Source organism: Phalaenopsis equestris, unplaced genomic scaffold (assembly GCF_001263595.1).
Source record: "Phalaenopsis equestris unplaced genomic scaffold, ASM126359v1 Scaffold000224, whole genome shotgun sequence".
NCBI classification, from domain to species: domain Eukaryota; kingdom Viridiplantae; phylum Streptophyta; class Magnoliopsida; order Asparagales; family Orchidaceae; genus Phalaenopsis; species Phalaenopsis equestris.
The window spans coordinates 4,264,849-4,292,259 of NW_018164666.1; the positions used below are offsets into that span (position 1 = coordinate 4,264,849).

Consider the following 27,411-nt stretch of genomic DNA (forward strand, 5'->3'; position numbering starts at 1 on the left):
GAATATGTAAGGTGGCGGATATGTAAAGCTTTAAGCTTTAAGATGTTAGGTATGTAAGTACACAGGTATTGAGTGGTATGTATGTAAATCTTCCTTAAGTTTATCTTGCTATTACATAATTGGTTTTTCTAGTAAGCATGAGCAACCGCAAGGTAAATGTATTTTAGTGCATTTATTACAGCTGAATATTAACATCAGTGTTCATACAAGTTTATTGATTCAACCTCTCTTGCGGTTGTACATGCATTTCATATTTGAGCATGATGGTTTATTTCTGGATTTTACAGGTATTATAATTTGGCATCATCAATGGTCAAAGAAGGGAGTTGGAATAATCTTGATGATTACAAGCTGATTGAAGCGTAAGTGTTTCGGTCACAGAACTTAAAATGTGATCATAGAAGCTTTATCTGGTGTGGTTTCCTCATTCAAAGTAAACCTCCTTTTATGCCATGATTAGTAAAAAAATTGCCTACAAAAACCGAAAACTATAGGTTGCCTTATTTGCGTAGGGGTTATTTGGTTTGAAGAGTTTTTTGTATGAAATGTTTCAAATGCAAGTGTTTAGAAATGTTAGTATTTGATTTGATGAAAATAATTTCAAATTAAAATTTTAAGGAATTTCAAACTTGTATCATATACTTTTTTGTTTTTGTATTTCAAAGTGGGTCATTTTAGCTCTATCGTACGAGCCGTCGCTATTGCCACTCATTGTAGTTGTATGCCATTGTTACTGCCACTACTGTTGACAGGCATTGGATGTCGGCGTCAATTAAATTGATTTTTTGTTAGAAATTTCTAGTAAAGAGTCTGCTTTTGTGCTAATAGAATTATTGAAAAGTTATAAACTGATTAAAGAATATTCATATAACTTGATTGATCTTGAAAATCAATATAATTTAGTACCATTGGAATTGATGTGGTAGACATGTTTAGTAAAGGCATGACAATAGGAAAGCGGTTAAATTTCTTCTCTCCGCAAGTTTAGTATTTTGAATTTCTTCTTTCATTTTTACTCTATTCCTCTTTTCTTTATTTTGAGCTCATTAACTAACATCTAATATCTTTTGACATTTTAGCGGTGTTTGGTAGCATATTATTTATAAGATTTAAGAATGAATTTATCTTAAATCTGGCCAAACACCAAAATAAATAAATAAATTCAGTGTTCCGTTAAATCCAATTTTCTTGTATTCCGTCTTTCTCTTCCCGCATTCCGCCATGTTTACCATGTAAAACCGATTGCAAACCGGATTTATTCCGCCATCGCTAGCATGCGCTTCCTTCGTAGCATCTTTTTGAGAAATTTTATATATCGGATTTGATAAATCCTATTTAATGTAGAACTAAGTTGCAGCCAAACACTCCCTTTAATATATTTTGGCCTGAATTGTAGGCTCCAGAAAGCTGATGCTTGCTGCTTTGAGGACGTTGACTGGGACAATCTGCTTGCCCACCGGTATCTTATTTTTCTTCTTATTCAGCTCTTTCTACCTTTTCTTACTATTTTTTCATATTTCATATTTTTATTTTATTTTAGGAAGATTTTCTTACATCCACTAAATTCCTATGTATATGCATACCTAACACCTAAACTTCAATTTTTACATGTGTACCACCTTCCCTATGCATGAACAGATGTTTTGCACTTTTAAGAGTTAAAATGGTGATATTTTTGACATGATATGAAAGATTTGGGTGGTTTAAATTAAAAAAAACAAAGTTTAGCTGTTATATATGCAATTAAATAAAAGAATTATTGCTGGTTGATTTATTTAAAACTTGAAAAATTACTTTGATGTTGCCTGTTCCACGCTGTATTTTAAACACCATGGGGATTAAATAAAACAGGTCCGGGGAAATATGTCGGAAGAGGTGGCATGAAATGATTCGGCACCTTCATAATTTCTGGGCTTTGACATTTATTGAACAAGTTGATCTACTTTCAGCGCGATACTCTCCAGATATGATCCAATATAGGGAAATGGAGCAGAATAAGAACCACAATGTATAGGGAAAGCTTGTTATCCAATGAAGGGTGTCCTAATTTTGATGTATCTGGTTCTACTTGTTTGTTTTATGGGGGCAATTACATACATGCCACCCAATTTCTGTGTATTTACATATCTCCCAAATCTTTCATGACATATCAAAAATACCATCATTTTTATTTGCTTAGAAAATAGGTTTCAAGATAACAAAATGAAAACACATTGATTTGTTTCAAAATTGGCACATTTTAATCTCTTAAGATGGTGATAATGAGTGTGTTGAAATTATTTTAATATTGTAATTTTATATCTTATTGTGATGTAAAGCCTTTTATTTATTTAACCCTTATGTTTCATGTATTAATCTTTACAATTAAACTAAGGAAAGTAGTAATGTTTTATAAGCTATCTAACTTTGTGTAAGATGTTTTGGATTGTTTAAAACATACTTTTAAGATGATATTGAGTCCTCTATATATATCGTTAAAATGCACTTAATATATGATGTATCATGTTAGGTTCAAAAAGAAATTACCTCTCACTATGAGCATATTAGTTTTGATCTATTGATTAATGAAATTTTGTCCAAAAATATATAGGTTTTTAAAGGCTTTTTTGATAAGCTTATATCTCTTTTGAGATTTACGATGTTTAAGGCTTTTAGATAAGTAAATAAACTTTCATTCGAAGGTTTTTAACAATTTGAGAATTTTCTTAAAAATTATTCTCTTAAAGTTTAGTCGTCTGATTTTTTTAAGAGATTATTTCTTAAATTTTTTTTATAAATTTTAAATTCTTTTTCTTATTTTTTTGAATAATATGTATATTTTGAGGATCATACCCTTAAAGAATTCATATATTGTGGCTTTTAGTATTTTTATATTTTTGAAGAATTTGAAGAATTTGTGCCTTTTGAGTTTTTTTTTTTTTTTAAAATATGCAGGTTTTATTGCTTTAGCCTCTTGGTTTTTTATTTTTTTATTTTTTTTTTATATTTTCTATGTAGAGGCCATGCCAGCTATTTGTGCTCTTGGAATCCTTGTAGTAAGATCTTTGTTCAATGCCAACAATCTATTAAGACTATTTCATAGGCTTGCCTTATAGGAGTTATAGGTAAAGACCTTGTTTATGACTTGCACTAATGAGGTATTTTAGTGAGTAACCTTACCATTAGAGCTTTGTGTTGAAAGTCCCTCATAGGCAAGATTTCCAAGGATTATACAGGGTGAATTGTGATGTAAAAAGAAAACTTCATACATAATTTTTTTCCTTAAATATAAATCTTTATTTCTAGACAAAATATGCATTTTCTTAGAAAAAGTAATAATTTTTTTTTTGACTTGCTTTAGTGATGACATCTTGTAGGAGAGGGAAAATAAGTTAAGGTAGCACTTTTTATTCAATGATTTTAACATAGTCATTCATATTACTCTTAATCTTTTCTTCATTTAGATTAATGAATTATATGGTGTTCTTATAAATAATCAAATAAGTGACTTGGCATATCAAATGCTTAATATGCTCTTATTTGATTATATTGTTTTGTTGAGTTGGTTTAATTTTAGATTTTGTCTCCATCATTTGGATGTTTCAGTGGTCATGGCCAACTAGAGGTGCTTAAAATTTTGTATCTCAACTGTAATGCTAGTTTTGGATGTATCTAAAAGAATGACATTGAATGACTCATATTAATTATAATAATAAAGGATTCATTGATCTTTCAACTACTATTACATTTTTATTGGATATTTGTGCAATATGTTCAAGAATACAATTACATTTTGCTAGAGAATTGTTCAAATAGCTCTAAATGTGTATTGAGAACCTTATCTAAATTAATTTCTACTTTTATTTAGTAAGTAATTTTATCATAAAAGTAAACGATCTCTAGCTTCATCGAAGAATTGAAAAGTACATCATCCATGTACTATTGTCGCCTAGTCATCACTTAACTATCGCCATTAAACAATTATTCGCTACAGAAATTTAGCTTATTACCGACGGTCAAATACCGTCGGTAATAACGAATAAATTGCAAGAAATATATTTACCAACAGCTTAGCGACGACAAAATTGAGGTAGAAAAAAATGCTTCTCGGTAATGAAAATACCGACGGATTTAGAGACGGTTTACATTAACCGATAGGTTTCCGACGTTCCATAACCGTTCCTCTAGGTTCAAAAACTTCATATTTAATCATAGCTTAACCATCGGTTATATAAGCAGCACAAGTATTCATAGGAAAAGTGTTGCATGACAGTTAGAAAAGTGTTGCAGTTCCATCGATAAATGTCACTCAACCGTCAGTTAACTGTGAGAATTTACTGACAATTTTGTCTCTATCATATATGTAGTACTTTGTCCTGACGTTGCTTGTTTGATATACCGTCAAAAAATCGTAGACATACAATCAAGGGGTTGTAAAACCATAAAAAAACTGTAGCATAAAAAAAAAATTAAAGCCCTCTATCAATGCTACAATTTACACACCTACACAATAAAAATAATTCTCGCTAACAATAAAATGTTTAATACACAAACTATAAAAAAACCCCTACTCATCCTCCTATATCCTCTCCTCCTCCTCATCATCCCCACCGTCATCCTGCATTGACTCCTTCCCTTTCTACAATTCAGAACACGTCATTGCTTTGATCTTTGTCCTCATCTCCGATCTTAGGGAGGCAACTTGGCAACAACTTTACAACACATCTTCTCCTCTTATGAAGTGGAAGTGGATGCACCGGATGTGCTATAGGCATCATAGGTCTACGCCTGGGACCCCAAACTTTAGATAATGCCCTTTATCTTACCCTCCCTAAACCGTAAGAAAAAAGATAATCTTACCAACGTAAGTTTAAACCGCCGGTTTAACCGCTAATTTTAGCACTTTTTCATACAGTAATTGCTCAATCATCTCCTTCGGTCTATCACTCAGTCACCATTTCTTGATCATCATCTGTTGTAACCCATACATCACTATAATTATTGTTGGGCTGCCACCATTATCAAACTGTCATCATCCTACCACCAACGTTAAAACATCAACAATACTTAATTATGATCATGAGACCATCATCACTAGACTATGATCACCATATCATTTAAATATGATCACCCAATCACTAACTCCTGATTATATTTGTTAAACCTTTATTACTTGAATATGATCCCTTAACCATTATTTTTCGAATATGATTGCCTTACCTCCATAATCCAACCACCATTTCCTGATAATGCTCTCCTTACTATTGCCACCTAACTAAGGTTTTCCATTCTCTATTTCTCATCCATGATTGCGTAGCATCAATTACATAACTACAATCACTTCACTATCTATGCCAGTTTATACTCACATATCAAAAATAGGTAGACCTTCATCACACATATATGATCTCTCAACCACTGTTGCTTAATTATGGTCGCCCAACTCCCATTATCCAACTACAGTCACCCAATTATTTTAGCCCAAGTACGATCATCTGATTACAATCTGCTGATCTCCAGCTATTACTCGATTGGTTGCACGATCACCTTCATCTAACTATGATTGTCGAACTAACGACGATCAACTACCATCATCCAAAGATGAACATTTGATTAACAACGACTAACTTGTTGTCCGCTATCGATTGTAACTGCTATGCATGTTGTTGACAGACATCATTGTGTGCATAGCTGATGTCTTTCCTAGCTATGAGAAATAACATCGTCTCTAACGTATAATATAGATTATTAAATTCTTTTTAACTAAGTTATACTCTATAATTTTTCCTCAAAAAAAATTTTCACATTAAACTTCTGATTTCTTCTATAAAATCCTATTTTTATCTCTGCATGCGAAATATTTTTTAGTACATACAGAAAATGCCCGCAAGTCTCATTACCATTAACTACTGCACAATAGCCAGCATGGCTCAACAGAGTCCACAAATTCAAGAAAATATCAGCCCCCCTCCACACACAAAATCTCAGCCCGGCCTCCACCTTGCAGACGTGTCTCCGCTAACAACTCAAACAGGATACTCTTATCCAGTACCCCAACACGTGTCACAAATCTGCTGGACGCCCAAATGAGACCTTATCTCCCTCATTCCTCTTTAAGATCTCGCAGCCCTCCATACTCCACACGCTCGTTTCAGGCTTCATTTCAAAAGGAAACCAGAACTCAATTTTGTTTCTTCAAATCCAATAAGGAAGAGAAAACTATACAATGACTTCTGCTCAAGCTCTGCTCTCGTCAATGGAGGCCGGAAGGCAGCTCCTTGGTGGCAGGATACTGCAGTCTTCTTCTTCCTCTAAAAACATTGGTTCTCAGAGAAGGCCCTCTTTTGTAGTCAGAGCTTCTTCTTCTCCTCCTGCTCGGGTTAGTATATCACTTATCAAGCAATTCTCTCTCCTTCATTCCAAGGTTTCCCTTTTTTTAATTTTTTGCTTAAAAAACAAAGGAAAGTTGTGTATTAGAAATTATTCTTACTGGAATTGATGACAAATCAATACTGAAATACTGACCATCATGTTGTCCTCTCAGCAAGGAGCAGACCGGCAGCTATGGTTTGCTTCCAAACAATCTCTCTCCTACTTGGATGGAAGGTATATTAATTTTACATAACCTTCATTTTATCGGCATAAATGATTATTTATTTTTTCTTATTAATGAATATTAGCCATGTCTATTACTATGTACACCTTGCAGAATCAGTAAACTTTTAGTTATTTACAGCATCTGTGGCTTGTATCTTGTACAAAATATTCATAAACACCAAAGTCAAAAATCGGGGTCAAAATCAAAATACTAATGTTCAATCCCTGTTCACCACATGCAGCCTTCCCGGCGACTATGGGTTCGACCCATTGGGCCTTTCAGATCCAGAGGGTACTGGTGGGTTCATCGAGCCCAAATGGCTGGCTTATGGTGAGGTCATCAACGGTCGCTACGCCATGCTCGGTGCTGTTGGGGCCATCGCCCCAGAGATCCTCGGCAAACTGGGCCTCATCCCGCCTGAGACGGCCCTTCCCTGGTTCAAAACCGGCGTCATTCCTCCTGCGGGCACGTACGACTATTGGGCCGACCCATACACGCTATTCGTGTTTGAGATGGCTCTAATGGGCTTTGCCGAACACCGTCGGTTTCAGGACTGGGCCAACCCGGGCTCCATGGGGAAGCAGTACTTCCTTGGGCTGGAAAAGTTCTTGGGCGGATCGGGCGATCCGGCCTACCCAGGCGGCCCACTTTTCAACCCGCTGGGATTTGGGAAGGATGAGAAGTCTTTCAAAGAGTTGAAGCTGAAGGAGGTGAAGAATGGGAGGCTGGCCATGCTGGCTATATTGGGCTATTTTATACAGGGACTGGTGACTGGGGTGGGGCCCTTCCAGAATCTTCTGGATCATTTGGCTGACCCGGTCAACAATAATGTGTTGACCAGTCTTAAGTTCCACTAGTGAGAGTGAGAGAGAGGATCTGCTTTGATCTGCCTTGGTGTATTCTTGGGGGTTGAATGTGTAATATCATGTGTTTAATGGTGTTTTTGTATGATACTTAGTTTTCTGTTAGGTTATCCATGTTAAATTGATAGCTGAAAACATGTTAGAATCTAAAATTTGTGCTTAAACAAAAATATCAATGGTTTTAACATAATTTCTTAAATTAAAATAGGTGTATTTGCATATGTACCACATAATTCTTGTATATTTATATGTCTAATATCTTAACTTCAATGTTTACATGTAAAGCATTTAAATCTCTAATATCACTCAAAATATTATTATTATTTGTTTTTTTTAAGTAGTGTGTATAAATGATCATGTATAAATATATTAGCCAAAATTGTTTAATATATAAATATAAAAATATAAATCTTTGATGAATAAATGCATAAGAATTGTGTGTTATTTATGTAATTAAAATTTTCATTAAAAATATTATTACTTTTTTGGGAAATGGGTAAATTATCTTAACCTAATTCTAATTAGAATTAATGTGTAATAATTCTTATAATTTGATTTTAAATAAGTATTATATTTATAAAAAAATGATTTTATTATTTCACTCATTTTAAAATAAATTAAAATTTGGAAGTCTTTTTTTTTTCTTTATGAATATTAAATAAGGATGACAAACAAATTTACTTTTCTAGTAATAATATAATGCACAAAAATTTCACCACAATTTTGACTTAAAAACAACATGAAATTAGACATTTAAGAAAATACTTATGGGGTGGTGTGAGCTCCATTGTAGAAAACTTTTAATTGAAATGATACGTTTGACAAAACAACTTTAGCAAAATTGCAATTAACCAAATTCCAATCCAAACAATGAAAAAAAATGCACTTTAAAATATAATTAAAAATTTGTACAAATTGTGGCATTAATTTGCTCTCATTTAGACAATAATTTTAAACCAAAATTGTCACGTCACTAAAGTTTTTTAAAGGTTATTAAATTGGTTTCTATAGATTTAAATTATATTATGTAATTTCATGGTTGAATTTATAATCCTTCAATTTCATAAAATTTGTGATATATGTATTTTAAAGAAGGGTATTTTTTACTCTCTAATCAAAACCAACATTTGTATTTAGCTTGTGGGTAGGTCCCAGTTAAGCCCCATTAGGCTAACTTAGGGATCAGACATTTAATCAAGTTATTGGATGAGAATAGAATGTTTGGTAGAACCAGTTCAAGATTCAATTTTGAAGATTATAACATTAAAAAAAAATACTCATCTTTTCAAAAATAAATATAGGTCTTATGTTTAAGCATATTTAAGCTTTTTTCCTAAAGATTATATCAAGTTCATGCAAAATTCCAAATCTATGGCCTTTATTTAAATCTAAAACTAAAAGTATGTGGTGTTTTACATGTTTGAACATCTTCGGTTCATTGCCACATGGTTTTTCTCACAATAATAGAATGCTTACATCAAAAGCTTTTGATGTCTACATATCAATGATAACTATTATTTTTATCTGAAGGCAATACCCATCATTTCATGATAATTCTTGTCACCTGATGTTTATGCATCTCATCTCTAATGCCCAAGTTAAATTCATTGTACTCATTATTAGAAGCTCACTATCAGCATTTCGACAATATCTCTCTCTATCAAAACCTAACTTCAAATGCTCATAATTTGATGGCTGTAATCAATGATATCAATGCCTCTGTTCTTTACGCCTAGCTTTTGAAGTATTTTGTTGCATATCATTTGTCATCCGCCAGCATAACTAAGCAAGTCAACGAATGTTTGTCATTAGTTGTTCTCCCATAAATGAACATCCTCTTTAAAAATTAATTAATATAATCATCTTTAACACCTCAATTACTATGTTAGGATATAACCATTATAATCTAAGTGTTTAAATTATTGTAATATAATTGTTTAAAATTATGAAAAGGGAGAACAATTATAATTATCAAATTATATGTATACACTCTTCTTATTGGTATATATGTATGTGGATTTTCATATAAGCCAAAGATTTTAAAATTACCCTTATCATAACAAATATTCTTGTAGAGAAACAATTTGTGTTGTATGTAACAATTAACCTCCAATTTCTTGATCCTAGTTTGGTGTTGTATATAGGAAATAATTCATAGTTATTAACAAACATGTCATGACTTATGTTCAAGCTCCAGCTTTATAGCTCCTAAACAGTGAAATTTTGCTGGAGAATTTAGTTGATGCATTTTTATTGGACCATGTCTATCATATGAATGATTCTCAATTGAGATATTTTTTTTTTATGTGCGAGTCCAACCAACATGGGCTAATATGCTAAAAACTCATTTAATCTTATCTTTCTACTCGTCTACCTCAAATTAGAGATCATGAACATCATATAGCTAGAATTGTGAAATAGCTCCTCCAACCTTTATAAGCACATACATTCTATAAGGATTTTTTCTATAGCCAATATTTCTATAGTGCAATTTTATTAAAAGTTTTTATTAGATATTCTTTAGGGGTAGGCCAAATTTAATTTTATTTTCTACTTTACATCGCACCTCCACAAAACTCATTGAGCTCTTTGAAAAAATTGTTTCGTGTGAACTATAAACTATCAAGTAATCCTTCCTCCTCTTCATTATCCACCAAAACTGAAGGAATTTTTTTCAAAAATTATTTTTTAGCAATTTTCTTTAGAGGCTTGCCACATTATGGGAGCTACTCTCAACCCTATTCTATTTTAACCATCACCGAAGTAAAACTTAATTTGATATTACATTATGATTGCAGGCTTATTTAGTTGGATTAATAATTATAAATGAATTTGAGTTCTCAGTTTAATATTATATAATATCATCTATAGTTTGTGCTAGAAATATGATTTGGCCAAAGGGAAGGCAAGATTAGCTCAAATTGGGCTACTTTGGGTTGATTTGAAAGGTCACTTTAGGGAATAGATTATGAATGTTGTAACTAGCTAAAAGTTATAATAAATAGATAGCTTATGATCTTAACTTATTGATTGGTGTAGATGATAAGAAGTTGAGATTGTTAGAGGGGTTTAATACAGAGAAGATAAAGATCTACCCATATTTGTTTAAGGCCTCGTATGGGCAATAAAGCGAAATAGATCAGAGAAGCATGTGAGTTTTTTTTTTCGATTTTTTTTCTTAATATAAAACTCATAGATATTTCCCAAACAAAAAAGACGAAATTTTACACGATGAATTTGAAATTTTAATAATAAACCTCATCTTAAATTATTTCTCTTTGATAGGATTCTATGATGGGCCTTAATTGATTTTTTACTTATACTTTCTTGTGCTCTTATACTTGCTTGATCCACATGATGTAATATATTACTGGTCTCATCCTCCACATAAAGCTTGGTTGAAAAATTTGCCAAAATAATTGAGGCGAATCAAATTATAGGCAGAATTGAATAGACCAAATTATAGGAAAAATTGATGTAATATGTACTGGTTTATTTGATTCAATTTTATTTTGACAAAACAAGTAAATATTTGATTTCAACAATGCCAAGGCCAAAATCAAAATGCCCTACACACATAATTAATTGAAATCAAATATCCATTATTTGCATACAATTTTGACTACAAATTTGATAAAACAAAATTTAATAATGAAAATTTTAATTTACATATTTAAGCATTATTGAGATTGCATTTGTGCCTAATTATCTAAACTTTTTTTTTTTTAACATATTAACATTCCCTACATTCTTTTCATTGAGGAAAAAAATTGTTGCATCAGGAGTCCTGATGCAGAATTGTATCAACACTGTAATGAAATTATGTCACATCACAAGACTCATAAGAAAATCTATACTTTAATGCATGACACTGCTTAACACGTGGTCGTCATGCTTAACACGTGGCGCAAAAATTTTAATCTAACCACTCGTGACAATGATCAGAAATGTGGTAACTGCTACAGGACCACTAAGAGAGATGAAAATATCAATAATTGGAGCAGCAGTTATTTCCTTCAATCAATTTTCCATTATAGACTAATTATTATACTTTCTAACCAATAAAATAATACCTTCTCACTAGAACCGTTCCAAAATTTAAAAAAAAAAAATTAAAAAATATTTTAATCACAAAGCCCAACTCCCCCATTCAACATCTCAGCCGTCCATCTGGAATACGATTGCAGCGTTGAAATAATAGTAGTTAATGATAAACTGTAACTCATAAACTGACCCTCACACGTGCGGACTTGTGGTGCCTAAGTTTAGGATTTAATTTATATAAAAAGTATTCTACCATGGTCAGGCCATGAGACTTTTTTGACCAGATTTACCATAGCTTATGCTTTTCTAATATTTAATTCACAACTTTGTAAAAGCTGTTTAATGACTTACAATTTTGCTTATTTGGTTCATATATTAAATTTTTATTTATAGACAAATATTATATTTTTAAAATTTTTATCATCCCTTTAAATATAGCATTTTGATCATCTAAATTTAAAATTTATTTTTCAATCACTCTAAATTTTATTTATTTTTTAAAATGGAGTGACTATTATATGTGGAGTGACTATTATATGTAAAATTTTAAGTGATTTTTGAGTATTTGAAATATAAAATTTTAAATTTAAATAGCCAATATATTTATAAAAAAAATCTTATATCTTTAGTTATGTGCATCAGAAATAGAAAAAGAAATTACATCAGGATACCACACGTAGAGTTACGTGTGGAGTCTAATGAAATCACGCCACACACGTGAATGTGAGAGAAAAAATCGATCTGGTAACACAAGGAAAAATTCCTGTCATGTTGTTCAAGTGTTATTGTGTGTTATTCAAGTGTTATTGATGTGTTATTGTATTATTATAACACGAAGAATATTTCCTGAACACAATAACACATGAATAACATACAATAACGCATGAATAACACGGGGAAAATATTCTCCTGTGTTACCAGACCTTCACGTGTGGCATGATTTTATTGGACTCCGCACGTAACTCTACGTGCAGAGCCCTGATGTAATATTTTTTCTTAGAAATATCATAATTTTTATTCAAAAGAAAAATAGCTTAGTTTTTATTTACGTTTCCTCATATAGTTCTTTTGTAGTAATGGTTATTTTATTTAAAAAAGGACCATCAAATTAATAATTTGGCGGTTTTAATGTATTATGCATTTATTTATTTTTATTAATTTCATATTTATTGGGGGTAATTAATTTTGAAAGACTAATTATTACTAATTTTTAATATTTTTTTCGTTTATTCTTCCTCCCTCAATTCTGGCTCTCCTGCTTTTAAAAAGGCGCGAGGATTCGGTAACGGAATCGAAAGCCAGAGCGAGAGTATTCTAGGTTTCCTGCTTCTCGATCAACTCTTTCTCTCTCTTTCTTGATTTCACAGTCTCAGTGTCTCTCATGGATGAATCCGATGCACAGATCACCGATGGGTTCCCCGTCGGGATGAGCGTGCTCGCCGTCGATGACGATTCCGTTGTTCTTCGGACGCTCGAGCTGCTGCTCCTCAAGTGCAGGTACAAAGGTTTGGATTCTCTCTGCTGCTGATCGCCGTTTATTGTGGATTGTATTTGCTTTTAAGGTTTATCATTGGCTTATCCGTGGTTTATGGATGCGTATTATCCGGTTTTTGGGGTTATAACGCCTTTCTTCGGCACCGTTTTTTTGCTGGTTGAAGATATTCTCCTTCAAGAAGGAGTTGTTGCTAGTTTTGGTTCGTAAAAAAGAGAGCTTTTAGTAAGTGCAGGAAGAAATCACATTTAAAAATTTAGTCAAATATTTGATCTTCGAGGAATCATGGATGTAAGTGAATCTCATTTAATCGTGGTAAGATCTATGTAATGTGTTTGTAATCTCTACTTTATTTTTTTTTTGTCTCATTTTCATTTGATTTTTGCCCTAATTTGTATCACTATCCTAATAAGTGGCAATTGTGCTTTAGTTAACTAAGCCTTCTGATTGAAGCTTGAAAGACTGGAAGATCAAAATGTACATCATCTTATATTTCAAAGACTGACCAGAAGAGCAGATCTTGAAACTGGGGAGCAATAAATGAAAAGAGCACAAAATTTTGCCATAACAGCAAACAATTAAATCATAATAATAGCGAGTTTTAAAATCATGCGAGTAATGGTGTTGTAGCAAGCCTGACCTCATAATGAAAAAAATGCATGAAGTAGCATAGATAAGGTTAAAGGCCAAACAAAGAGAGACAAATATTGCCATTGAAGACATTAGGATGTACAACTAAGAGTCCAATTAAGACATGGATATTTGATTTATGGGCATCATTTTATCCTTATTCTAATAAAGATCTAATGTCAAATTAGTATGCATGCATATACGGCAAATTTTTTCTTGCTGATGATGAACCCTTTAATAAGTGGTTATTATAATATGATAATTAAAACAATAATTGAAAATACCTGGAAGTTTAACAATGTCAATCATTTTGCGTGTTTAAGGAGTAACCTTATCTCTATCGAACAACTAGTTGCAGAAGGATGCCATTCTACTTAATTATAATGTTAATATTTGGAAAGTGATGAAAGGTGATTGGGTGATTGCTAATGAAAACAAGATAGGTACTCAACAGAGCCATCCACATAGCATAATGGTGTAATTAATATTGTTGCACACTCTTGCTCCACAACACCACTGCAGCCTGTACCATAACAAATTTGGAGAGCCCAATTTAGGGCTGTAAAAATGACTCATTGTTCGCGAATAGTTCATGTTCGGCTCGTTAAGAAGCTCGTGTTCGATTCGTTTGCTAATCTAACGAGCGGAACACGAATAATTTTCTTGCGCTCGATAAATAAACGAGCCGAATACGAACAAATATTTTTTCGTAGTGTTCGACTATATATATTTATGAGTAGTTTTTATAAAAAAAATTTATATGACTATAAGGCTACAAAGATTTATTATCAGTTAAAATTATCAATTTAAAATATACAATACTAATATATTAAATTATATTTAAATGATGATTTAATATAAATAATATGACTTAAATCTTGCCCCAACCCTTGAAATCCTACGGCTGTGTGACAAGGGTTGTCAAAACTATTTTTTGTTTGCGAACAACTCGTGTTCGGCTCGCTAAGCTAACGAGCCGAACATGAATGCATTTTTTGTTTGAAATATAAATGAGTCGAACACAAATAGTTGTATTTTTTAACAAGCCGAACACGAGCTGTGCTCGGGCTTGCTCTTGTTCGGCTCATTTACACCCTTAGTCCAATTATAATTGATCGTTCCTAGCCGCTCAGTTTATAACCACTCAAATCTACCCTGCCTTTTATCATTACTTACTGTACCTAAAGCAGGCGCAAGAAAGAAAAACCCGTGAATTCCTTTTTGCTCTTCTCTAGTTTCTCAGCATTCTTCATAGTATCAAAGCATCCATAGCCTCATGGCATCTCCTCTCCTTTGACTGACATGGCATCTTCTTCCTCCAATGCTTCATCCGGTGACCACCCTACAAATCAACAAACTACTTTGTCGAGGGACAATCTGATCCCCCAATTGAAGTTCCTTTTGAGCAATATTCGAAGCCTCTTCTCCATTCAACTCGCCGCCAACAACCACCTGACCTGGAAGACACATGTACTCAAACTATTTCGAGCAAATAGAAATGATAGCTTCCTTGATGGCACCTGCCCTTGCCAGACGGAATCTACATTCCTCACTTAATCTCGATTTCACCAAATGGATGCTAATAGACCAAAACCTAGTAGCAGCTCTCTTCTTCGTTATCTCCCCATCAATTTTACCATATGTCCTACCTCTGGACACTTGCCATGATGTTTGGACGATGATTGAATTCCGTTTGTTTCGCGATAACAATTCCTACCCAACCCCTAAAGCACTTGTCACCTCAAGCACCATCTCAACTAATGCAAATGGTATCTTGATAGTGGTGCCACCGAGATCTTACCGCTGAACCGAACCAACTCATAAATGATCAAGAGTACCACAGAGATAATAACATTAAAGTTGGAAACGGCTAACAATTACCTATTGCACAAGTTGGTCAAGGGATCCTGCCCACCCCTTTGACTAAGCTTCACCTACCCCAATTACACCACATCCACAATTTAGCTCATAATCTCTTCTTTGTTCATAAACTAACCAATGCTAACTCTTGCTCCATTAGTTTCACCTCCGATGGCTATCGCATCATGGATCTAAAGATCAATCGCATCATCCTTAAAGGCCCCTGCGTCGGCGGACTCTACCTTATCGCCTCTCCAATCATTAAGTGACCATCAACATCTCTTGCACTCATTTCAGTGCAACATATCCAGTAATTTTGGCACTAACGATTTGGACATCCATCACCTCAATCGCAATCAACAATCAGCAATCACCATCATGAAGAAGACTCTTTATGCATTCCCTCTAATTATTTACATCGTCATTCCAACAAAGTAGCTAAGAGTCACAAACTACCATTTCATGTATTTACTACTAAATCCTCTTTTACTTTACAACTTTTTCATAACAATGTATGGGGACCTCCCCCCACCTTATCTGTACAAGGTTACAAATATTACTTGGTTTTTGTTGATGACTACTCTCGATACACTTGGGTTTACCTTTTTCACAACAAAAATGACAACTACAAAATTTATAGAATTCCAAGTAATGGAAACCATTTTCCTTTCAAAATAAAACATCTCTGCGTTAATGGCGGTGACAATATCTCAATAATGTTCTACAAACTCATCTCAAAAGAACCAGTGTCATTCACCAATACACTTGCCCCTACACTGTCGAACAAAATGGCGTCGTCGAGCGCAAACATTATCATCCCATCTAGGCTGTTTGCACCCTCATGACTACTGCTTCTCTCCATCCTCATCTATGGGCTGACACATTACTCACCACTATTTATCTCATCAACCACATACCTTCCACTACCACAAACAATAAATCACCTATGAATTACTTTATTGTCGCCCACCATCCTACAATCACCTCAAAATATTTGACTGCCTCTGCTACCCCTAGCTTTGTCCGTACGTCAAACAAAAACTTGCTCCCCTTATCTACTCCATGCATTTTTCTAGGCTACATCACCTCTCAAAAAGGATATCGCTGTCTCAATCCCATCATCAATCGAATCTATACATCTTGCCATGTTCTCTTCAATGAACAAATATTTCCATTTCGCGAAACCACCACCAATCCAATGCAATCAATGTCACCAACACCTATTCTTCCAGTGCTTCTACTCATTCTCATTTCCACCTTAACAAATCCATCCTCTCATACCACTCCCCAACTGTTGAAACTAACTCTACCCACTCCCCATTAAATTCCCCCTCTTACTATCTCCCCATCGAACCCACCAACATAAACATCACCACCTTCGCCCACACCACCCCGAGCTCAATCCTCTGATCCCATGCAAACTATCCTCAAAATTGGCTCCTTACGACCTCGTCAAATTATCAAGCTCATCCATCAATCCCAACCCGAACCGACATGCTACTTCTCCACCTTCAAATAATCTCACTAGCAGGAAGCCATGTCTACCGAATTCCAAGCTCTATAATCCCAAGGCACGTGGCCCAAGGGTTCGAGCAATAACATGGTCTTGATTCAACTTAAACATTCAGCCTCGTCGCCAAATTACTAACCATTTGTGTTCTCATCACCCTCGCTTTTCATCACAATTGACAAATTCTCCAATTCGATTTCTCTAATGCCTTTCTCCACGATCAACTAACAGAAACCATTCACATGTCCCAACCTGAAGGCTTTGTCGATGCAACTTATTTGCATCACGTTTTTCTTCTAAAAAAGCTCTATACGGACTGCTGACAGCGGATCCGAAACAATCAAGCGACGTACCTTAGAGTCTTTGGATCTTTAGCACATATTGTTTGTTGCTCGTGATACAAAAACTCAAATTGCTTGGCAATGCTTGTTTGAGTATCACGACCAACAAATGGATCACTCTTCTAATGAGTAAGACAAACCATCAAGGCGAATGGACAAGCATACAAACATACAAAAGACTCACATTGTGATTGTTCGACCGAAGCATGAAGCAATCGTAACGGGCGCCAAAATGCGAAGTATGTCTAACGCAAATGAATGCAAAGATACATATATACATCATGAAACACACAAACGAGATGTAACGATAAAACATGCTACATATGGAAAATAATTACGCATGTTGGAGGACCTGGGGCGTCATGCGACACGCAAACACTAGCTACGGATGTGCTTGCATTGAGTAAAATGATGCATATGAAAATGATTTACTCCTTACTTGAGAGACGCTCACCTAGCACACATGCAAACATGCAAAAATATGTAATAGACATATGAGAAATGTCGAGCATATAACATGCAGAAATGTCAAGCATATGACATACAAATGACAAGCATAAAGAAAGCAGACTAACGGTCTGTTTGGGGTAGTTGCAGCTTGTTGAATAATTTGTTGCTAAACTGATTAAAAATAATATGCTGATAAGCTAGGTGCAGTGACTATTACAAATTTTTATTTTTTTTTGGAAAAGCGAGACCGCAACAAGAAAGTTGTCATAGGTGCAGCGTGAAAAAGTTGTTTTTCAGCATTTTGAAAACACATAAGCTGCTAAAACACAGTTTACCCAAATAAACTTGGTGCGTTTTCAAAACGCCACCGCACCAAATAAGCTGCCTCAAACGAACCCTAAGTGATGTGATCTTTACAAGTGAGAATCACACACCTTGGTGGACACGCATTGTGCCTTGCACGAGTTCAGTTGATAAGAAGCGTAACTCATGTTTAACATAATGTGAAATACCCATGAAACTCTGAGTGGTGTCGTAGGGAGCGAGTTGGGTGGCTTATGCAAGCCGCCTCCTTGCAATGTGTGCAAGTTTATCTCTGTGCATACGGTGAAGTATGTTGGAGAAAACACCTACAAGTATGAGTGTTCAATAAGAAACCTCAAAACATGTCAAACGCAAAGCATAAAGAGCAAATATATTTTCACATGCGATGGAATATATAATAGACATAAAGTCAAAGGATTTTCATGCACATGCAAGTGGACATGCAAATATGCAAGAAACACATACACACATGCAATTGGTCGGTCGACCGGACTGTGGAGGCCAGTCGATCTAAATGGGCGGGGTGATCGATTCAGGACGATCGATTGGGCCCAGAAGATCGGTAACCAGCCTAGTACGGTCGATCGGACCCAAAGTTGGCAATCGATGTGAGACGGTCAATCAAACCCAAAAGATAGGGTAATCAACGTGAGACAGTCGATCGCACCCAAAGTGGGTGGTCAGTCGATCAAACCCAAAGTTGGTGGTGGACAAGGGACGGTCAATTGAACCCGAAAGAGTTAGTGATTACCCGGGACGACTGATCGAACACGAAGAATCGGGTGATTGGCTCGGGATGGCCGATCAAACCCAAAGTGGGCGATCAACACTGGGCGGTCGATCAATCCCGTTGACCGGCCCGAGATGGCCGATCGAACCTGAAGGATCGGGTGATCAGCCCGGGATAGTCGATCGAACCCAAAGTAGTTGATCGACATTAGGCGGTCGATCAAACCCGAAAAGCGGGTGATCGGCCTGGGATGACTGATCGAACCCAAAGTGGGTGATCGACACAGAGCGGTCGATCGAATCCGAAGAGCGGGAGATTGACCCAGGATGACCCATCAAATCCAAAGGACCGGTTGATCAACACAAGATGGTTGATCGAACCCAAAGTAGGTGAATTCCATGCTACGATAAAAGATTTTAAAAAAACTATATTATTTTATTATTTTATGTAAATGTCATGCTAATTCTAGGAGTTGACATTAAACCAACATGAATTTGAGATGAGAATAGAGAATAACAAGTTCATAGGTACCTTATGTCTTTCATAATCATGATACACAGAAAAAGCATTGGACATATTCAGTATTATAAAAGCAAAGACTATGAGTATTTCACTCATTAGCTATTTTAAATTATCTAAGTTACAAATGCCAAAAATTAAAGTGAAAAAATTGCATATTTTCAAAGTCCATGCTATAGAGGTTTTTATTTATTATTATTATTATTATTATTTTCACACAAACCCCCAAATGCACACACACTACATTTGTAAGGTTTTAAACCCAGGATCTCTTGATTGAAAGATCAAGCTTTCAACCTCTAGGCCAATGTGGGTTGCTATAGAAGTTCAATCTCTTATGTCTGCAATTATATGCGCATGGCCAGATTTTGCACAAGTAGTGAAAATAGTCAAATGTTACATATTCAATCCAGAAAAAAAACTATTGAATAGTTATGGAGTGGATGTTGTGCTACCTAAAAGATCTAATCAAATTTTCTTCGAAGTTTAAAATAACTGATTTAAAATTACAAGGTGATATTGATTCAGATTTATGTTGAGACTCAGATATAAGGAGAAGTGTCATAGCGTACATCTAAACCTTAAATAACACCACTATTAGTTGAATGTCATAATTTTAAAAGATAATCATACTACCAACTGTAAAAGCTGAATACGTAGTCATTAAAGCTAGCAATGAGATTGTTTAGCTTAAAAATTTACTCCAAAAAATAGATAGGTTAGAAGAAGAATTCACGTTCTTTTTTGAAAGTCAATTAATCATTTATTTGACAAAGAATGTAGTTTTGTATATATATATTTTTTTTTTACTCTGGATGAAATTCATGCAAATTAAATTCCATTGCTCATGTAGTTTGCTTGAAGGCGGCCCTTTACATCTCTTTAAGATCAAAGGGGTATAAAATCCCACTGATATGCCCACAAAAGTGGCACCTGCTGAAAAGCTGAGACTTCGCAAAGTTGGATTTCTTCTCACCATATAATTTGGTATGACATCTATGTATACTTTGCCTTAGCACTAGCGGCATTATGGCCATAAAGAAAAAGCCTTCAATTGAAAAAAGAAAAGCAAAAACATCCTACTAAAATATGATACACAATTAAGTGTAGATAATTTTAAGATAATAGCTAAATACATTGGTAGTTCTTTTTATCCTTGGAAGAGATAGATGTTTCTTCTTATACTGTGTCATCCTTGCACAGCGGCTGTGCTAATCTTTCTTGTCCAAATTTATTAGATGTTTCCGAGGAGATAGATGTTTCCTTTTATACTTGGAATATTACTATTTTTTGACTTCTCCAAGATTTAATTTAATCATTCAAGTTTATGAAGATAAAAGCATCTTGCTCTCACAAAGAAACCACATTTTTCAACATTTGCATTGGTGTATATAAAAGGAGAGATACGCAAGAAGATGCTACACACACAGACACACACACACACACACACATGCATACTGTTTTTCCTATTTGCACTATTGCATACTTTAATTAGCTTATAATACATTATTATTTATTAAGAAAGCTTTTAGTTACACCAGCTGTCCTATGTTAAGGGGGACCATATATATGTATGGTATTGATACGTTTACGAGGTAGAGAAGTATTATTCCCAAATTATCTCCAGAGTCTGACCTTCTGTACCTTTTTGAGCTTTTTTCTTGCAGGTTTCCACACCATAACACGTTTCTGAAAGGAAAATGATTTGTTGTTTTGACGCACAATTTTTTTCTTTTCTGGTGTCATCTGTTGAATGCTTATATTTATTAGCTATTGTTTCTGTTTGTTTCTTTCAATATGAATCTTTCCTTTATTATGTATTATATAGTATATATATTACCCAGTTTTAATAATAATTAGCAAATATTTTGTAGTCACTGTATCTCATAATGCGTTTGAAGCTTTGGACTTACTAAGAGCGAACAAAGATGATTATGATCTTGTGATTAGTGATGTTAACATGCCGGACATGGACGGGTTTAAGCTTTTGGAGATAGTGGGCCTTGAGATGGACTTGCCTGTTATTAGTATGTGAACAATCTTTCACGTAAAAACTTTCTCAGCCTCATTCTTCATTACTTTTTTTCTTAATACGCTCAAATTTATACAGTGCTCTCTGTTGACTGCGATGTCAAGAATGTTATGAAAGGAATAATGCATGGTGCAGTGGACTATCTTGCCAAGCCTGTGAGGCTTGAGGAGCTGAAGCTTATCTGGAAACATGTGGTTCGGAGATCACTTAATGAAAAAAAGGATCAAAATGTTACTAATAAACAACTCGGTCATGCAACTAAGTCAGAAGAAGATCAAAAATTGCGCCACACAAAAAAATGCAAGGGTCATAATAAGGAAAGTGATAATGAGGTTTGTGCAGACTCCGATGAAGACATGAATCCACAAAAGAAACCAAGAGTTACTTGGTCACCAGAATTGCATGTCAAATTTATAAATATTGTAAACCAATTGGGCATAAGCAGTAAGTGTACACACTTTTCATCACTCCGGATTATCTTTTTCATTATCTTAAAACCAGGATCACTTGTATTCTTAGGGGCAGCTCCAAAGAAGATTCTTGATATGTTGAACATCTCGGGACTCACCCGAGAGAATGTGGCTAGTCATTTACAGGTTTGCTCATGATGCAGCCATATGTGGCCTTCATTGATTGTCAAATAGCTCATATTCAAATTTGTTAGTGAGCTTTAACCTGCTAGTTAACTTGTTCTTGTTCTTTTTCATTTTTGTATAAACTTTTTAACAGAAATATAGGAAAGGCTTGAAGAAGAATGCAAGTGAGCGTAGCCAGCAGTTTTTCAAAAATTCCAGAACAAGTCCTTATAGCGGAAGCTTCCTTTCAATGACGGCTAGCCAACAAAGAACAGCTTTCTGTTCTGTCGACAGATCCCGCTCAAATTTATACAAAAATATATCTTTAGCATCCTCACACCATCCTGCTCAGCAATCTTGTAACGGCTACTCGCAAGTGCAATCAACATACTTCTCTCATTCTCCGACCCAGCAAAATAATTTCTGCCAACAATATATAATGAATCCCCATGCAGGCCAAGCTGAAACTCAACACCTAACCCTCACAAAAAACTCTAATTTGATGAAGGCATCAACTCAAGTTTTAAGTTATCAGTCTTTTGCTCCAAGATCAAGTCCCCTTGACTGTAATGCACAGAGTTTTTCTCAGAATTCAGATTACCAGATAGGGCATGCTCTGGACCATCAAACAGTTGATATGTTAGTCAGCAATAACCTATTGGATAACTACCCTATTGAACTAGATGCAGTACAACCATGTAAGTAATTGGAGACTAGAATTATACTTTAAATCGTAGTTTTTGTTGTTGATTTACTTAGAAAAAATGTAGGGGCATTTACATACATGCACACAATTCTTATCTATTTACAGATCTCAAACCTAAACTTTTGTATTTGTACACATAGCACACAAATCCTTAATATCACATCAAAGGTAGCACTATTACAACTTCTTAAATGTGAAATACATCTTTTCATGCATAGGTTTAAAGCACCAAGTGCTATGTATCTCAATATGAAAGTTTTGGTGTGAGATATGTGAATATATAAGAATTGTGTGCTATGTATATAAATATTCCAAAAAAGTAATGTTACGATGTATTGTGTTGTTTCCTAGATCTTAGTTTTGAGAAATGTGTATATGAAAGTCAGGAGACTTGTAGAAATCTCCCATTTGATTAACTTATGATCGGTGACCATGATTCCATGCAGCGGAACAGGAGCTGCAGCAGTTTAGTTCTTGCCTGGAGGCGAATGTTGAAATGGGAGCAGATTTCAACTGTGATTCACCGGGTATTCAAAGTTGTGACCATGAAGATTACATGGGAAGCGGACCTTTTAATTTTACAGTCGGTCCTGTAGAACAATTTTTAGATGAAATAGCATTTGCATTTAACAAGGTTGAACACACAGATGATCTACATGCAGCACTCAAGCAGGTAAATTACTTTACTCTTCTCAAATAATGATTCTGGTTTAACTAAAAAATCATGCGTTTTATAAATTTTCCGTTGTATAAATCAACTTATGACAGCCATATGCATTATGTAATGTCAATACTCTGGTTTTCTAGTATTATATAAGGAAATGCATATTGGGAATGCTTATGTTCTATACTGTGTTTTCTGTAATTTTCCTCAACTAAATTATGGATTTTAAGCATCTTACTCCTCATTGCAGCAACTCCAAGTTATTTATAAATTTTTGGTGTTCGTTAAACGAATTTATTTCAAACTTTAGCTTTTAAAATTCTAATGCTAGTTTTGGGTTTTATGTAATTGTAATCCTCATGTTAACTATTTGTTAGGTATGACTCATATACCATAAATGGGACAGATGCTGGAGCGGAGCAGAGCCCACGAGCGGAGTGGAGCGGAAGGATCTGTCCAATCGGGGGGGTTTCATTATGTGGGTTGGGGGTGCGGGGGCAACATCCCGCGATTTGGTACAGGGGTGATTTAAATAATTACATATTGTACTATACGATTATATATATGTGCGGTTTGTAACCCTAAGTGAGTTTCTGAGACTCTGAGATTCTGAGTAGAATCTTGTATTCTGTACTCTTTTCTGAATATTGAAAAGGAAGTTGTCGCTCTTCTTGTGTCGCTCTTCTTCCGAGGATGTAGGCATCTTTGCTGAACCTCGTAAATCTTTGTGTCTTCTTCTGGATTTGTGTCGATTCCTAGTTTTTCTTCACCCTAAATTTCTCAACAAGGGGTATCAGAACGAGGTTCTAGGGCAGAGAAGAAAAATTTCGGCGGCGCAGGAACAAAGATGATTTTGGCCGAGGAATTCGGCGGCTAGGGATTTGGATGGTTTAGCAGAGGAATCGCTCTTCGGCAGTTTGCAGCTTCTGCAGTGCCGAGGGGTCTGCGAGCAGAAGATTCGTGCGACGGTTTGCCTGTGCAGTTCAGCGAGCAGGAGAGTCTCGAGGACGAAGGATTCGCGCGACGCAGTGAACAACGACCATTTGAGTGACAAGTTCACGACCAGAGCAGGCGAGCGGCGGAGGAGCATAATTGGAAGGGTGGACTCGAAAATGAAAATTTGTGGGAAAGGAAATTCAACGCTGAGATATTCTGGAGATATTCCAGGACGTGGAAAATGGGGAATCAGTTGTTGCACTCAGAAAAGGAAAGCTGGAGGCTGCCTGATTGGAAGGAAATCGATATTCGCCCTTTTGTGATATTTCAGGTTCCAGAATTGCAGGAGATTTTTTGGAAGACGGAGCTTTTCTAGAAGGAGCTTTTTTGGATGGAAAAATGAGATTTTTAGGAAAGCGGATGCAGAGCTTTTCTGGAAGGAAAGGGGAGCTCTTCTCGGAAGTTATCTCGGAAGTTAAGAAAAAGGATTTCTGGGAAAATTTAATTAAGAGGAAATTCTTTTTCTGAGAAACTTAATTAAGAGAAATACTTATTTAAGGGAATATTTCAATTCTATTTTGGAAAGATTTTGTTGCTTTTCTGGGAAAATTAATTAAGGAATCATTAATTAAGAGAAACTTAATTAAGAGAATCTTAATTAAGGGATTATTTAAAAAAAGATTTGTGGCCCAGCCCACATTGTTGCATAAGAAACTCCATGATGTATTTTCTCCTAAGCGGCTGGATATTCACCAAGGTGGAGATTTGTTATGCATATGTATTTCTCCTAAGGGGCTGAATATTTGCCAATGTGAAGATTTGTTAGGTTTATGTATTTCTCCTAAGGGGCTGGATATTCGACAATGTGAAGATTTGTTGGTATATGTATTTCTCCTAAGTGGTCGGATATTCGCCAAGGTGGAGATTTGTTGGGTATATGTATTTATCCTAAGGGGCTGGATATTCGTCAATGTGGAGATTAGTTAGCTATACTATAGGGTTATATATATGTCTTTGTAACTGTAGATGAGTCTCTGAGCCTCTGAGATTCTGAGTTGAATCTTAATTATGTGGGTTGGGGGTGCGGGGGTAACACCCCGCGGTTTGGTACAGAGATAATTTAACTAATTACATATTATACTATAGGGTTATATATATGTCTTTGTAACTGTAGATGAGTCTCTGAGCCTCTGAGATTCTGAGTTGAATCTTAATTATGTGGGTTGGGGGTGCGGGGGTAACACCCCGCGGTTTGGTACAGAGATAATTTAACTAATTACATATTATACTATAGGGTTATATATATGTCTTTGTAACTGTAGATGAGTCTCTGAGCCTCTGAGATTCTGAGTTGAATCTTTTATTCTGTATTATTTTCTTAATATTGAAAAGGAAGTTGCCGCTCTGCTCCCGAGAATGTAGGCATCTTTGTCGAACCTCGTAAATCTCTGTGTTCTTCTGGATTTGTGTTGATTCCTATTTTTCTTCACCCTAAATTTCTCAACACTATTTGTGTGCCAACTTAAGGTTGGATAAACAATTTATGTCAAGCTGATATATGGATGATGAACTTCCCGATAATTATATAATTAAATCATGCCGTCAAATCTGAACTGACATACATCTCAATTTTCTAATGATTGGTTTCTACTGTAATTAACTTTTGTACAAGGGGCAAGTTGAATGGATTATTCTTTTTTGTCTTTTTTATTACCAATTTAGCTCACATAAGTGTGAATGATACCGAACATAGATGGATCCCCCGAGAGAGGAGATCTACGTTAGACAACAGCTGAAGAGCCTTGTAATTTCAATTCATGAATCTACTGATCCAAATTATAAGCCCATAAACCCTATTTATAAAAATTGGTTTAGAAATATAAAGCTAAAATCAAATCTAATACTAATTCATTTTCAAATCTAAAGTTTATTCAAAAAAATAAATTCTTCTTATTTCATAATAGATTAGATTTATAAATCATAACAAACTGAAATAAATTCTAAATATTAGACAATAATCTGTTTCTAACTTGTTATGTTTCAGTTTCGGCGTTAGAATATTTGCAAGGAGGCTCTCGAGGGAATTGTATCAGTGGAGGTGAATTTTTCTGCTCTTTTATTTTTTCTGTCAAGATGCGATGATGACTGCTTGTGCTCGACAAGCCTAAATTGCTCTAACGGTAAGTTTTGTCTTTTGTTTATATGAATTTTGATTCTGAATGCTAACTGTGAATTATTTTTACTTTTTCATCATAAACTTTTCATCTTATGTTGTAACAGGTAAATGCTCCTCCAATTTTGCTGATTTATGTCCTGTTGATGATCTCAGCTTGTGGATTACTCCTTTGGATCATTAGTTTCAGAGATTTTGTCAAATGAATTGTTAGTATTAAGGTTTGACTTCAAACTCTAATTTTCTGTAAAAATTAACTCCGCTGCCTTATTGATTTTTATTTTTTTACCGATTCTATTGTTTTCATATTTTTATTTTTTAAAGTTTATGTTATCATTTAACTTTGTTTACCGGAACCATGTATCTACATCATTTAAAAATTTTTCAGCTATCTGCTTCTTGTTTTGCTTTTACTTTGCTAGTTGTTATGGACTCTGAAAATTTAAAATTGCACCGGACTCTCGTCTAGAGCTTAATTTTTAAGTGATAATCGTGAACATAATATGATGGTGTCATTTGACGGCAAATCACTCGGTCAAAAGACTTTGATTGTAACTGTTTCTTTGTAAATTCATTTGACGACAAAATTGCTTGAACAAATGACTTGGGTTATATCCTTAGCTTCAAATTATTTTGAATTTGAATTTAGTAGCATGTTTGATATGACAATGACTCTTCGCGACCTTCAGTCAACAATACATTTATTTATCTCGACTATCAGTTAGGGAGGGTTGATAGATTTTACTTTGAGCTTTTAAGTGATTAATTTTCCCTTAAACAATTTTTATTTTATTTGCTACTTGTTAAATTATTAGGTTTTGGAATATTCCACAACGCATAAACTTTCCAATGTAATCCAATATATTTATATATAAGTAAGATAAGTTGTGGTGTTTTGTAATTAATAAGCTAAAATAATGAAGAAAATGTTATAATTTAGGTAACCTAAATTTAGTAAAATAAATATTAAATATTTGATAACCAA

At 34.6% G+C, this 27,411-nt stretch overlaps 3 protein-coding genes across 8 annotated transcripts in view; all 3 read left to right on the forward strand.

The window, feature by feature from the left end:
- The window catches only part of LOC110023369, a gene marked incomplete at its 5' end in the record, with an annotated part of 47,662 nt that extends 45,433 nt beyond the window's left edge, over nucleotides 1-2,229 (forward strand). Inside the window, 3 exon segments of the mRNA XM_020722755.1 lie at nucleotides 288-362; nucleotides 1,397-1,459; nucleotides 1,852-2,229. Of these exon segments, the coding sequence (XP_020578414.1) occupies nucleotides 288-362; nucleotides 1,397-1,459; nucleotides 1,852-2,014 (301 nt within the window). The 3' untranslated portion in view covers nucleotides 2,015-2,229.
- Nucleotides 2,230-6,097: 3,868 nt separating this feature from the next.
- Nucleotides 6,098-7,543, forward strand: LOC110023588 (chlorophyll a-b binding protein 8, chloroplastic). The gene is made up of 3 exons (XM_020723075.1): nucleotides 6,098-6,358; nucleotides 6,524-6,585; nucleotides 6,819-7,543. The coding sequence occupies exons 1-3, from the start codon at nucleotides 6,206-6,208 to the stop codon at nucleotides 7,432-7,434; spliced, it is 831 nt and encodes a 276-aa protein (XP_020578734.1). The 5' UTR covers nucleotides 6,098-6,205; the 3' UTR covers nucleotides 7,435-7,543.
- A 5,196-nt stretch (nucleotides 7,544-12,739) lies between these two features.
- LOC110023572 (two-component response regulator ORR23-like) lies at nucleotides 12,740-26,712 on the forward strand. Of its 6 annotated transcripts, none has more exons than XM_020723055.1 (9): nucleotides 12,740-12,802; nucleotides 12,887-12,989; nucleotides 21,215-21,367; nucleotides 21,451-21,816; nucleotides 21,892-21,968; nucleotides 22,102-22,645; nucleotides 23,100-23,326; nucleotides 26,298-26,433; nucleotides 26,534-26,712. In XM_020723055.1, the coding sequence occupies exons 2-8, from the start codon at nucleotides 12,911-12,913 to the stop codon at nucleotides 26,307-26,309; spliced, it is 1,458 nt and encodes a 485-aa protein (XP_020578714.1). In that variant the 5' UTR covers nucleotides 12,740-12,802; nucleotides 12,887-12,910; the 3' UTR covers nucleotides 26,310-26,433; nucleotides 26,534-26,712. The 6 variants fall into 6 exon arrangements, with proteins under 6 accessions (XP_020578714.1, XP_020578716.1, XP_020578712.1 ...); XM_020723057.1 differs by having other exon boundaries at nucleotides 12,887-12,981; XM_020723053.1 differs by having other exon boundaries at nucleotides 12,772-12,989.
- The last annotated feature ends 699 nt before the right edge of the window (nucleotides 26,713-27,411 follow it).

What these genes read in the sequence shown, in the direction of transcription:
- LOC110023588 (XM_020723075.1), top strand. Translation starts at nt 6,206, where the DNA reads ATGACTTCTGCTCAAGCTCTGCTCTCGTCAATGGAGGCCGGAAGGCAG. An exon ending in CTTCTTCTCCTCCTGCTCGG is followed by an intron (nt 6,359 to 6,523) that starts GTTAGTATATCA and finishes TTGTCCTCTCAG; the next exon opens with CAAGGAGCAGACCGGCAGCT. An exon ending in CTCTCCTACTTGGATGGAAG is followed by an intron (nt 6,586 to 6,818) that starts GTATATTAATTT and finishes CACCACATGCAG; the next exon opens with CCTTCCCGGCGACTATGGGT.
- LOC110023572 (XM_020723053.1), top strand. Translation starts at nt 12,866, where the DNA reads ATGGATGAATCCGATGCACAGATCACCGATGGGTTCCCCGTCGGGATG. An exon ending in GATGGACTTGCCTGTTATTA is followed by an intron (nt 21,368 to 21,450) that starts GTATGTGAACAA and finishes AAATTTATACAG; the next exon opens with TGCTCTCTGTTGACTGCGAT. An exon ending in AAACCAATTGGGCATAAGCA is followed by an intron (nt 21,817 to 21,891) that starts GTAAGTGTACAC and finishes TTGTATTCTTAG; the next exon opens with GGGCAGCTCCAAAGAAGATT.